The sequence below is a fragment of the Cyanistes caeruleus genome, chromosome 25, assembly GCF_971803275.1.
Source record: "Cyanistes caeruleus chromosome 25, bCyaCae1.hap1.1, whole genome shotgun sequence".
NCBI lineage: Eukaryota > Metazoa > Chordata > Aves > Passeriformes > Paridae > Cyanistes > Cyanistes caeruleus.
In genome coordinates this window covers 3,583,032-3,596,694 of record NC_141725.1, presented here as the reverse complement: position 1 = coordinate 3,596,694, position 13,663 = coordinate 3,583,032, and the positions used below count along the sequence as shown (strand labels likewise).

General features: G+C 57.9%; 1 protein-coding gene across 2 annotated transcripts; it reads right to left on the bottom strand.

The window, feature by feature from the left end:
• Nucleotides 1-515: 515 nt before the first annotated feature.
• On the bottom strand, nucleotides 516-12,173 carry BSG (basigin (Ok blood group)). Of its 2 annotated transcripts, XM_086862549.1 has the most exons (9): nucleotides 11,997-12,093; nucleotides 7,812-8,159; nucleotides 6,066-6,222; nucleotides 4,778-4,866; nucleotides 4,197-4,324; nucleotides 3,773-4,046; nucleotides 1,887-1,911; nucleotides 1,494-1,563; nucleotides 516-1,329 (listed from the first exon to the last, which is right to left on the bottom strand). In XM_086862549.1, exons 1-8 carry the CDS (start codon nucleotides 12,076-12,078, stop codon nucleotides 1,506-1,508), a joined length of 1,161 nt encoding a protein of 386 aa, XP_086718675.1. In that variant the 5' UTR covers nucleotides 12,079-12,093; the 3' UTR covers nucleotides 516-1,329; nucleotides 1,494-1,505. The 2 variants fall into 2 exon arrangements, with proteins under 2 accessions (XP_086718675.1, XP_086718674.1); XM_086862548.1 differs by lacking the exon at nucleotides 7,812-8,159 and having other exon boundaries at nucleotides 11,997-12,173.
• Nucleotides 12,174-13,663: the final 1,490 nt, after the last annotated feature.

Genomic DNA, 13,663 nt, shown 5'->3' with positions numbered 1-13,663 from the left:
TGCTGCCTCCCTCCAGGGGCAGGAATGTTGGCAGAAGCCCCCTGAGCTCAGGGTTTCCAGCAGAAGGGACTCCCCATCAGATCCTGCCCTGGCCCCAGGGCTCTGCTCTGTGCACAAAGGTCTCACACCTTTGCTCTCTCTGACAACAGAGGGCAGGAAAAAAAGCAAACATAGAAAACCTGCTTCAAGAAGTGTGACACACAAACAGCAGGGTCTGTGAGGGCTCCTCAAGGCTGGGGCTGATCCTTGGCCCCACAGCCACAACACCTGAGGAACTGTGGAGCAGGGCGAGCAGAGACTGTCCCATACAGGCAAGTGTGCACAGGGCCCCAGGCTCCTCCAGGCTCTGCAGAGCAGGGAACACCCCTCCCTCCCTCCCTCCCTCCCTGAAGGCTTTTACACCCGTCGAGCTGCATCTCCTCAGCAATTAGAGCTGGCACCAAACCGAGACACAGGGCCATGGTCTGCAGCCAGAGGGTCAGGTGGCCCGGAGGGAAGAGACCAGAGTCCAGAGGTGGAAAAAAGAGAGAGGAATCATCTTTATTTGTGAAGTGTTAACAGATGGAACAGTTCAATGCTACCCAGCAGTAAAGGTGTTAGACTCCCCTGAGCACTTGTCTGCTCGCAGGCCCCCACGTCACGCACACACGGCGATGGCTCAAGCATAAGCACAAGCACACGCTGCTAAACCTTAAAACCACCCCCAGCCCCGGCTCACCCTGCCCCTCCCCACTGCAGAGACATGAACAACCCATGGAATAAGTTACAGCAATCATTTATCCAGCATCCAGCTCCTGGCTGCCTGTTTCAGAGTAACCAAGAGTTTGGCAGGAGCTGACTGGGAATCTGCCCGACAAGGACATGCCAGGAACGAGCCCTGTGCCAGGGAAAGGTGCAGCCTTGCTCCTGGTGACTCAGAGGGAAAGACACAGAGCCCCTTCCTGAACCCTCTGGTCAGATCAGGTCATCTCCCAACAGCCACCAAAGCAGCTCCTCCCTCACCCCCACAAGCAGGTGGGACACAGCTGCGCTCCCACCCCCCCTCCCCACTCTGTACCAACATGAAATAACCTAGGACAGAGACAGCCAGAGACCTAGACTAGCAGGAAGAAAGGATTTACATTTACAGGTAGAAAAACCCTCCCGCGACTCTTTAAAAAAAAAAAAAAAAAAAAAAAAAAGTGTATTTTTATATTCTACAACTTAAGTTTCCTTAGAAAGTGAAGTAACTGAATCGCAAGGACGCACTAGAATATTCCATGGTGCTATTTTACCAAAAAATTAAAAGAAAATAAAATTGTCCAGACGAGTTCTTCATCTACACATCACCTGGCAGGAGAGAAAGAAAAGCCAGTTAGATAAAGCCTGTTGCACCAGGTGGGAAGGGGCTGGTGGAGCCCATGCTGGGCCAGAAGAGCCTCTGACTTCTCCCAGAGAGCCTCAGCAGACTCAGATGCTGCAGCTCCTGCTCCAGGCTCTGCCCTGGCACTCACCTGGCCCTGCTCTTAGTTGGCGTTTCTCTGGCGGACGTTCTTGTCCTTGTGGTTTGTGGCATTGCTCTTCCTGGGAAGGGAGAAGGGGTGAGAGGAAAGGGAGAGCAGAGAGTTCCCCACCCCTCACCCATTAATGTAACTCAGGTCCAAGCAGAGGGTGCAGGAGATCAGATCCCAGAGCAGGGTCAGACACTGGTGACACCCCAATTATGTGAAGTTTACACATGGGGACATTAAATGAACCACGGAGGGGACATCTCTCCCCACTGAGTATCAGCCCACACCAGCCAGCTTCCATCTTTGCATAAAGCTTTTATCTTTGGAGCAGATTCCCTGGCTGGATGAGATCTACCAGTACAAATCTGGCTAAATAGGAAGGAGCAAGGTACTCACAGTGGTGCAGAGCCTCCATCATCATCTTCACATTCAGGACAGCACAGAAAGGGAAAGCAAAAAACAAAGGGTCAGGGAAGGAGACATGCAAAGTGACCTCTGCCTCTCATTAAAGCAGTGGGAACTGCATTCCAGGCAGCACCACTTAAAACTGGGGAGGGTAGAGCTCCTCTGGTGAGATTGGCTACCCTGATCCATCCCCTGAGCTCGCCCCCATGGCACCAGGACTTGGGATGGCTCCCAGATCCCAGCACACTCACAGCAGGTAGAGGGGAAGCCAAACAGGATGTTTCAGGAACGAGGCTTTAAGCAGCAGCAGGAAGCCCTTTCTCCCTCCCCACACGTTGTGCTATCAAAACAAACACTGCACACCACGTTCTGAGCAGCACAGCTACAGAAACACCTCTGCCAACACGTGCCAAGCCCTGTGGCCTTTCACCAGCTCCCTGAGATCTGCCACCTCCCAACAGGAGGCTCCCAGTTGTCTCCTTTGCTCCCCATCACCTCTTCTCCAGGCCTGGCTCCCCTGGAGTCCTGTGCTCCGGGCACTGGGGCTGCCCTGGGCACCAGGATCTGCTCAGGGCTGGTGAGAGGACAGAGGCAGGCACAGGGCTGGAACTACCTTCCACTTACCATGTGAGGTGGCACCAGCAGCAGAGAAAGGAAGAGTGAACAGGTAACACCAGCAAGGATATCACCCCAAAGACAGGCCAGGCTGTCACAACCCCATGCCAGGTGACAGCAGCACCCAGTTCACAGAAAGTACTGGGGGAACTGGCTCAGACAGGCCTCACTGTCACCTTTTGGGAGGGGCAAAGCTACAGAGGCTTTGGGGCAGAAAGAACCACGTTTTATCAGGGCAGTGTAATGCCATGTGTGTTTACCAAGGGGTGTGATGCTGTATTCCTCATCCACGAGCCCTTGGGAACTTGAGCTCCTCTTGCCAAGGAGCATCAGGACATTTCAGCACATTCACCTGTCTGTCAAAGCATCTGCTCCAGCTCTGACAGGTCAGCACCCCACAGACCTGGACTGATGCCATCACAAACCAGATCACACAGTGGTTTTGCTGGGAGATGCAGCTACAACATCTTTAAGGCAGCACCTGCCTTGCAGCCAGGGGTGTCAGAGGGCAAAACACCTGCTCGTGAAACTGTCTCCAGTGGAATTCCAAGCCCTGCAATCAGGGGAGGGATCTGACCTTCAGCCCCTCTGCTGCACTTCTCCAGAGCCTGCTCCTCGTAGGGGGCCAGGGGCCCTGCAGGATCCCAGGCAGGAAGGATACAGAGCACTCACACAGCATTGTTAACAGCATCAGATAAAGGAGGCTGGGAGCTGACACAATGCAGATCCTCACCGATAAGGAAAGGGAGGAGCTGGTGCTTCCAGAACAGATTAAAGATAGTCCCGGGTCTTTGAGATCCAGGATGTGTGGATCTGATGACCCAAAACATCCTGAACTGAACACAAGTTAAGCAAAGCCTGGTCTTACAGAGCCCCTGACACAGTCCCTCACAGTTCTGCAGCACCACAAAAGCTCTGGTACTTATTTACAAAGCACCTTGTCCAGAGTGGGAGCTGCCAAAGCAAATCCAGCCCTGCAGACACTCAAGGGAAGCTCTTGAGCTAAGAGAAGAGGAACTGGTGAGACAAAAGGTCAGGCTGACCTGCACAGAATCCTCTCTGGCTCCAGATCTCACTGCAGGACTGTCACAAACAGTGCAGTTACAGGCAGTACAGCCTGGCTCCTCAAGTGCCTCGAGTGCTCTCAAACCACCCCTCCTGAGAAAGGGACCTCAGAAATCGCTCCAAGCCCATCCTGCCTGTCCTGCCTGTCACAAATCACTTCATCTTCCCAGACAGATTCAAACCCAGGTGCCTCTTACCGTCAGGAACCTCATCTGGCTTCCTCCTCTTCTCATAGATGAAGATGATGGTGACAAGAACGAGGACTTCTGCCACGATGCCCAGGAAGGGCCAGAGCGCTGCCAGGCGGCTGCGGACGCGCAGGTTCACCGTGGCATCCCCGGTGCCGAAGGAGTTGGTGCCATTGCAGAAATAGTCACCTGTGTCCTGCTCAATATCCAATTTAAGGATGCGCAGCTCTGTCTTGTTGCCGCTGGACTTGATGATGTATCGCCCAGAGGCGTTCTCCAGGAGCTGGAGGGAGGAGGGAGAAGAGGGATCTCAGGGCAGGGCAGACCCAGCACCACAGCAATCCCTCTCCTGAGCTTTGAAACAGTTCTGGTGGCACAAGGACTGGGCAGCAGGGCAGGCAGGAGGGGAGAAGGAGCAAACCACAGCACTCACCCCGTGACCACTTTTGTACCAGGACCAGGTGGTGACAGCGGGGAAAGAGGGGTTCTTGCAGGTCAGCACACCCGTGTCCCCCTCATTCCCATGCTCGGACTTCTTGTATGCTGTCACCTGGGGGGCAACTAGGCGAGACAAAAAAAAAATAATTGGGACATCTCATGATGGAAATCACACAGATTTGTGCTTCCTGCAGCCCACCCCACCAGAATCAGCTACCCCAAAACCTCAGTCAGGCTGTTCCTCTCACTTGTTTGGCATTTTCAAAGAGGAAAGTGCATCACGCTGCTTCAGGAAAGGCTCAGACAGATTTGTCCAGCAGGTATTATCCCTCTATCCATTATTCCTGTGGGAACATGCCCACAGAAGGCTGGTTTGATGCAGGATCTCAGGGCTGACCCTGCAGACACTGGAATGGCCTGATAACGGCGCTGCCTCTCAGAAAGCAGAGGCCCTGCAGCCAGATGAGGGCTGGGAGCAGCTTTTCAACCAGCTGAAAAGACCCCAGAAAAGCGTTCAGGAGTTCACAGCTTCCCCACAGCCCTCCTGAGACCCCAGGAGCAAAGAGATGAAATTACCAGAAATGTTAATTTGTCCTCTGATCTGCGGGTTTCCTTCGTAGACGCACTCGTAGATGCCAGAGTGCTCCTCCTTCTTCCCATTGATTCTACCAAAAACAGGATTCAGGTCAGCATCCAGGATGACTTGTCCAGAGATATCAACCTCCAGATTCACGGAATCAGACACCCACAAACACCAGCAGCCTCCTCCACAGCAAATTTCCCCCACTCCAGCAGAATGTTTATGCTGCACTGTGTACCTACAGCAACCAAACTCTCCACTCTCCTCACACTCTGAGGGTGGCAGAAGAGGGTTTCATGTGTCAGGGTCTGTCAAGTCAGTGATCACTGTTCCAGCTCAGTGGAACACAGGGCAAAGATCACCCAGGCCAGGCTGCTCTGGATTGATCCCCGCATAGAGAAAAAACTCTCGCATTCTCCTTCCTGTAAAGCTGCTGCAATGAGATTTAGTGGATTATGCAGCCCTGCAACAAACATCCCATTCTGCTGCTCAGTAATACCCACTCGAGGGAAGGGGCCCACGGAGTTTGTCCCATGGCTGCACTGGGACAAGGGGCTGTTTGTTAGTTCTGCCGTGCACGGCGCTTCCCACTTCCAAAAACCACTCAGCTGAGGAATTGAGGTCACGCGAGGGAGGCTGGGTTATAAATACTTTAATCCTTGTTCAGCTCCCTGTTGCTATGGGGAGACAGGCACGTCGGCACTGCCATACAAAGGGACATGATGCCTCCACAGCTGCTGGGTCAGTGCCAGCCAGGCCTGACTGTAATCAGAAAGGAAAGCTCACTGCACTGCCACAATAAGGCTGGTATTCCCGCAGCCAGCACGGACCACAGCCTGCCACAGCTCCTTCTGGGACAACAGCCGGACTCTGGGAAGGGACAAAAAGCCCCAAGGAGAGACAACATGGACTGGAGCCTCTCGCTCCACACACAGGGAGCTGGTGGCCTGTCCAGAGCAGGGCTCCTTCAAAGCTCTGGGAGAACATGGAATAACCAGAGTCCAGCTGAACATCTGCTTAAAATCAGGGAATCTCTAAGAGGACATTTGTGGCACAAAACTGCCCCTTCCTCCTTCTTTCTGTTCCCATCCTCCCCATAAAGGAGAGTGTTGGGCCTTACCAAAATCCTGTTAGAGTCATCTTATGCTCCACAGTCCCAAAGCCCCACCCCATCAGCAGGGCTGCAGGAACTCAGCCCTGGTTCCAGCTGACAGCAAACAGCAGCTGCCTTCTGGGAAAAAAAACCTGCCTGTGCTCAGGTTCTGACCTTGCCCTGACACTCACGTGTAGCTGGTGAAAGCACCCGACTTCTCGTCCTGCTCCAGGACCTTATCCCAGCGAATCCACTTGTGGCCCGTGATGGTGGGTTGTGGTGCAGACATGTTACAGCTGAGGATCAGCTTGTCAGCATCCTCAGTGACCTGAGCAGTAATTTCTGGACCTGCATTCATAAAGAATTGGATTTAAGTTAACCCTGGGTACGGCAGAGCTGACGTGGTGCCCAAGAACCTGGAACACAAACCCCACAGCTCCTTGTCTCTGTTCCCAGCTTCCACTTACCTTCACACAGTTCCCTACCAGAGCTGACCGTGCCAGCACCAGAGTCCCCCACACCAGGTGACCAGGCCTGAGTGGACCTGGTTTGGCCACGCTGGCCCTGCAGCTGCTCCCCCCACAAGCAGGATCGCTGCCGTGTCCGGCATCACTCGAATCTCCGCTGGCCCTACCCCGGGTGCAGCCCCAGCACAGCCCAGTGCTCAATAAGCAATGGAAAAGGTCACTCTGAAGGGCAGAGCACGGCTCTCTGCTGCTGTGAGCCGCCACAGCGCTCCTGTGTCAACACCTCCCAGCACCTGAGCTGCTTCAGACACCTCCAGGTAGCACACAGGACCCTCTGTGGTGAGGGGGAGCAGACAAGATCGTGTGGCAGCAGTATGTGCATCACCTGAGGCACTAACCCAAAGGCTTTAGTCAGAGTGACTCCAGGGAGGACACAGAGCCGTGACTCCGAGAGGTCCTGGGCCTCCATGCGCCAGGCAGCAGTAAATTATGCAACCTAAGATGACTCAGGCATTTCTACTTGTAGGAGGCTGTCCGAGAAGGCAGCTGCCATCAGCAGCACCCCTGCACAGCCCCGGTGCCACCCTGGTCCCTGCCCTCCCACCCCATCTCCATCCCTCGGAAGGACCAGCTTTTGCCAGGGCTGAGAGGCATTTTGCTTTTCCTCCTATCCAAATTCCACTGGAAGAAGGGTTCTGCTGGGAGTTCTGTACTCCATAGCACATTTCTGCTGAAAAGGCAGCTCTCCTAACTCCAGGATTCACGGGGAGACCCTGAGCAGGACTTTAATCTCCCTCCCAGGTTTCTATCACTGGAAGCAGCCTGGGCGCTCCGGGGTTCGCCTGCCCGCTCTGCGAGAGGGAACCCGGCCACGTCCACAGGACAAGCAACGACATCACACTCGGGTGTCACACTCAGGTGTCACACTCAGGTGTCACACTCAGGTGTCACACAGACACGGCCATTTCAAAAACGGTTGCATCTCAGACCTCAAAGCAAAGATTTGTTTCCCCACGAGTCTGGGTCACCAGCACGGAAGCGAGCTCAAAGCAGGGCTGCCGGAAGGAGCGGGAGCTGTACGAGCCGCAGGGAAGGGCCGCTGGTCAGTGGTGGTTAGGGCACGAGTCGACCACAGAATCGAGGCTCAATTCTGCAGCCAGCACCAGGGCTCGGAGGCGCTCGGGAATAAGCGGCAGGTTCCAGGTTCTTTTGGCTCCGGAAAAGGCGCGGGATTGCCGGAGGGCGAATTGGTTGGGAAGCCACAACCCTTTTTGAGCAGGGCCATTCCGGGTCAAGTCACAGGTGGTGGGGAGATTGACAGAGGGTGGGAGTCTCTCAGTTCTACAGCTGGGGTGGGAGGGTGGGGGGAGCTTTCGGGAGCCACAGGACACAGGTGCAGGGGTGAGCATGGCAGGAGACTCAAGACACCGGTGTCCGAGCAAGTGCCAAGGCCTCGGTGCGGCCACTCACGTTCGATGACAAAAACGTTCGCCTGGGAACGGATCCACTTGACTTTGGGGCTCTTCGACAAGTGGTTGCGGTCGGGGTCGTTGCTAGCCCGGCACTCATACATGCCCGAGTCGTCGCCCGTGAGGTTTGCGATGGAGATGGTGCTGGTAGAGTGCAGGTTGTAGGTGGCGTTGATTTTGACACGGTCCTGCCGTGCGCCATCCCAGAGCTGAGCATAGGTCTCATTGGGGTCGTTCCCCTCAAACCACCACTGGATCTCAGGGATGGGATTGCCAATCGCCTCGCAGTACAACTCCACGCTGTCCTGAGTCAGTCTCTTTTGAGACAGCGGTGACTTTATAAAACCAGCTATGAGTTGAAGAGGTATTAGTGCAAAGTGTTAGTGCAAAGCAAGAATTCACCTTCCACAAGCAAAAACAACCCTCGGTGACCGAGAGGAGGGTGCACAGCGCACTCCTCCCTCCCTCCCCTCCACACTCTGAACTCTGCCTGGCTCAGACAGGGCTGTGATTGCGTTTTGTATCTCCTGCGGCTGCAAACCAGCTCCCAGTGTGTGCTGCTACCCAAACTGGACGCCCACCTGCTGCCCAAGGCCTCAGTCTGGCCCCCAGCGCTTCCAGCTCAGGATGAAAACACTATATTTGTGTTCCAAGGGCCTCTGGAGCCCCCACATTCCCCAGTCTGTGCTCTGGCAAGGTGCTGCACAGCGCACATCACCGTGGGAGGCTGGGGACAGTGAGGGGACAGCGAGGGGATGCTGACCAAGCCCCCTCCCATCCAGTTTGATTAAGACAAGTGAAATGGGAAAAGGGCTTCGCTGTGCCCCTGTGGCCCCAGGAGGAACGTGTCCGTTCCCCCTCGCTGCACAGCCCCAGGCTGCCTGACCGTAATTCAGAGCTGGCCAGGGCCCAGGCCCCCCCTCGCTGGGCACAGCCACACGCACCGGCCCCTCGCCTGCCCACACCCTTGATCCATCCCTCAGCCCCTCAAGGTGCCCAGCAGGAACTCCTGAGCACAACCCCAAGCTAAGAACTCTTTCTGGAGGAGGAAGTCCGCAAGATGTCACGAGCCAGGTGAGGAAACGTGTCAATTTGTTATCATACAAACAGCGAAATCTGACTTTTCATCTCAGGCAAGGCCAGCCTGCAGAGCTGAACTGGCAACAAACAGACCAGAGGCACAGGTACCAGCTGCAGGCTGGAATTTGGGTATTTTTCACTCTGCCCTTGCAGCCGGAGGCCAGAGGGTTCAGTGGTGGAATCAGCCAGTCCAAAGGTCGGTCCCGGGGAGCGGAGCTGCCAAACGCCCTCGGGCTCCAGGACAGGCACGGGGCAGCGGCCACAGCCCCAGGAGCCCTTCCCAGGGCAGGCAGGAAGGGAGGCTCAGCAGCTCCACTTCGGGAAAAGCCATCAGGCACAGGTCGAGGTCACTACGTGACTCACCCCCAGCCAGGTTTCAGAAGAAGGAGCTGAGCTTGAGACACATCCTTCCTGTACTAACAGGCAGCTCTCGCACCCCAAGAACCTTCCAGGAATTAATTTGCTCAATTAAAAGCACTTTGTGATTACAACCCTCCATGGATGCACCATAATGTACAGGCACAGAGGAAGTGAGCTTAGAAGTTTTGGGAGAGGGTTGAAAGCCTGAAGAGGTTTGAGCCTGAAGATATCCTAAGGCTGCTTTTTGTGAGAGTAGGAACAAAGCAGTGTGACAAACCCAAGTTTGCTCAAAATCAAGGAAGACACAAGTTAGCCTGTAAGCTAAGCTTGACTCCTAAAGAAACTAATTCCACATTTTTCAAAGGAAAAACTTTCCTACTAGAGCTTTGAAAGTCTTGAAGAATAAGCATGGCTAAAAGATAAATGACCAAGGGACTCTTAGGAGAAGGCAGACATTAATTTTACCCAAACAGGAGGTTCAGGGCTACCCAGAGATGTTATGGGATGGGGGGGATCAGCTGGGCTCCACTCCCAGAACCACTGAGAAGAGGTTTTTCCACACCACAGGCCTGTGATCAAACACTCCCAACCCTGACAAGCCCTGGAGCTGCCCACAGCACTTGTACGAGCCCGTCTGCTCCAACTGCAGCCCGAATTAAAGAGGGGGAGCTGGGAAAGATCAAGGGTTTTACAGCTACAAGGTGATTACCGTACGCTGACAAAATAAGCTGCGCAAGGTTATTTGCTCCGAGTTAGAGGGTACCTCATGCAGTTCAAACGGGTCAAAAGGCTCCAGCAAGCAGCAGCAGCGAGTACCATTTGCATTCCCGTGGGATTAACGCCCTCCCTGTCCCCACCAGAGAGCTGAGAGCAGGAAATCCCAACCGTGGGCTCTCTGGGCTGGGGAAGGCGGCTGTGCAGCCCGAGGCACAGGAGCATGGCCAGCACAAACCCGCTGGGATCGATCAGGGCTGCTGCCACATTTTCCACAGGGTGATGGGCTGCAAGTGGGGCTCAGCTCCCAAAGCCCAGACACCCCTCACAGAGCTGAGCCGGATGCTTCCTCGGGCACGGCGTGGTATCCGAGCCAGCGGGACAGCAGGGAAGGCAGAGACCAGATAACATTCTCCAGAGTCACCTTCAAACTAAAAACAACCTCTCCCCTGCGCAGAAGGAGGAGTTGCTGGGGTGTTAACAGCAGTGGGAGTGCTCAGGGTGGCCAAGCCAGGCCAGAGCCCCACCATTCCACAGGTCTGACCTTTGTTTTTCCGTTTGGGAAGGGGATAGTTGAGGATCTAACACTTTTTGCCATTTAAAATAGCTATAAAATCTGCCCTTAAGCTTTGCACAGCCAGATCAAAGTCAGGGTCCTCGGGGGGACCCAAGGGCACAGAGTCCAAGCATACACTGACCTATGCTCCATGGGGTGAGCTGTTACCCAGTCTGCTCCATAAAGCCAAACCTAAACACTGCTGAGAGGCCAAACCCCACTTTTCAGCCCCCACTCTGCTCCCTTGAGGCACCAGCACAGCTCCACACCAAGCCCAGGCATGGCCAGGCAGGACATGGGCATTACACAACTGATGGGCCAGCTCATCCTCCCAGGGCTTTTCAGACCCAGGATAGGAACTGCCCCCTCCAGCTCCTTCCAGCACCAGTGCCCAGGCAGGAGGGTGCAGGAAGCCCTCAGAGCCACACAGGGAGCGGGATGAGGCCACCCTGGCCATCTCCAGGTGATGAGTGTGAGGCTTAGAAGGAGGCTCTGCCCTGCAAAATTAAAATGCGATTCTGTAGAAAGAAACTACTGGAGCACACACTTGGGTTTTCCAGGATACTCCCACTCTTTCTCCTTCACTCTCAGGGTTTGGTTCTACTACGCTGAATTAAGCACAAACAGGCTACAAATTGTTCAAGTACTCAAAACGCCGAACAGCCAGGACCAGCTGCTCGCCACTGGCGACCAAACCCAGCCTCTTCCATCTGCACCCCGCGCACGAGAGCCGATTGCCGGGCTGCGGGGAGAGCACGGCCGGGGATGCCGTGAGCCCCTGCGGAAGGTGGGAAGGTGAAAGGTGGAGCCGCAGGGCAGGGCAGGGCAGGGCAGGGCAGGGCAGGGCAGGGCCCGCGGGTCCCTGCGGGAGGAGCGCTCAGCGCCCGCCCGGGGCTGCCGGAGCCGCCGCCCCGCCGCTTATCCCGAACATCCTCAGCGCTTAAAGCCCGGCCAACCCGATGCTGCTCCTCAGCCGCACAAACCGGAGAAGCGGCTGCTGGGAATAAACTCCTCGGTTTTCCTAAGGAGAAAACGACCCAGCGTGGCTGAAAGCACCGGCGGACCCCGCCGCCCCTCCGGTTAAAGAGATCAGCGGGCACGCGGTGCGCCGGGGCATCCTCCGCCCGAGCCCCGGCACTGCCCGACGGCAGCACGGAGCCCAGCCCGGCCCGGCCATCCCCCGATAGCCCCAGGGCGCCTCCGTTCCCCCGGCCCCGCCCGCCGCGGACGTGCCCCGCCGCAGGCGCCCGCGCCGCCGCTCCTCCCCCCCCGCCTGCCGCTCCCGGAGCCGGCCCGGAGCCCACCCGCGGGACTGGGATTCTGCCAAAGCCCCTCGGAGCCCCCGCAGGACTCCCTCCGTCCAACCCCCCACGGACCCCCCAGTGGGCGCCCGCGAACCCCCCGCCATCCCGGGCTGCCTAAATGGAGCCGCCTCCAACCCGGAGCCACCCTGGCCCGCCCCGGTCCGGTCCGTACTTGTCCCCACGGCGCCGGCGGCCATCGAGCACAAGACGAGCAGCGCCAGGACCGCGCGCGTTCCCGCCGCGCCCGCCGCCATCTCCGCACGCGCCTCCGCCGCGCCGCGCGCGCGCTATAACCGCGACCGGGGGCACCGGGGGGAGGCGGGGCCAGATCGGGCCCTGCCCCACTCTCACCTCCGGTCGGCCAATCGCGCGTTGCTGCGCCTCTCAGGCCCCGCCCATTCGGCCGGGCCCGTCCAATCAGAGAGAAGATCACACCGAGCGCCTTCTCCTCTCTCCTGGCCCCGAGGGCAGAGCCGGTTCGGGCCGGTCCCGCCGAGGCCACGCCCACCGGTGGGGGACAGCCAATAGAAACGCGCGCTGGGGGCGGGGCTGAGGGTCCTTTGGGGCCCCGGCGCAGCCGCTGCCCCGGACGGGTCCGAGACCGCGGACGGGGGGGGCGGGGGGTGGACAGGTCTGCACGTGTCCGTCCCTGCCGAGCCGGGGCACGCACGCACCGCGGGGAGCACCGGGGGGAGCACCGGAACCCACACGCCCCCTAGGCCATGTGGCTCCTCGGGGCGCACCGTGGGCAGAGTCACGGGGGAGCCGGCGGGTGCTGGGGCAGGCGGGTCCCCGGGCAGGACCGGAGGCACGCGGAGGTTCCCGGAGGCTCTCGGGGCCACACGGGGTGAGGCAGGGCCGCCTGCGGGTCCCCCGCACAGCGGGATGTATGGGAAGGAAAGCGGGCAGCGCTTCCTCAGCGCAGGGAGCCCGGCACAGACAATGGCTCCTGCGGACACGGCGGGGCCGCTGCCGGGACAAAGCAGCACAGCCGGCCCTGGCCGCTGCTCCGCTGTCTCACAGCCCCCTCCGGCCCTGGCCGCTGCTCCGCTGTCTCACAGCCCCCTCCGGCCCTGGCCAGGGCTGCCCCGAGGTGCACGGAACGCACCCGGCCCCGGGCTCTCGGCCGGTCCGTGGGGTCAGGGGGTGCTGGGCCTCAAGTCCCGGCCCCGGCCCAGCTGGAAGTGCCTGATAACCGCAAGGGGCTGGGCAGGCGATAACCAGCAAGGCAGCTGGGGCAAAGAGGCACGACAGCAGCTTTCTCCATCCCAGGAGCGAGCTCTTGACTGAGCTGGACCACTGGAGCACGCACAGCCAGGGGCACTGGGCAGGGGGGCAGGAAAAGCCGAAACAATGGGGCCATAGGCGCCAGTCCCCACCAGGCTCTCCACGGGGGATCTGCCAGCTCCTCCCAGACCATTTCTTCCCTGTGTCCCGCCCACCCTCAAACACTGGCTGGGCTCCCCCAGCACTGGGGGGAGTTTGCAAATACGGCTCCCGTGGTGCAGAAATTCCGAGTGTGGTGCCCGCAGGCTGAGGAGCTGGTCCTGGTCTGGGTGGTGTCCAGCATCCAGCACTGCGGAGGGAACTGCTCACACACAGGCGAAGGGACATGGTCATGGCCATGCGGATGGGGAGGCTGCTGGGGGTGCACAGAGCAGCCCCCCAGGAAAGGAAGGAGGGGCTGGCTGTGAACGAGCAGCCGGGGCTGCTGCTCCATGCCGGCCGGGTGACCTTGGAAGCCGTTTGCCAGGCCTGAATAAAGCGACAATAATCCTATTCACCTTTTAGCCTCATTTCCTAAGGCAATAAAGCACATGCCCTCGCCGCGTGCAGTCG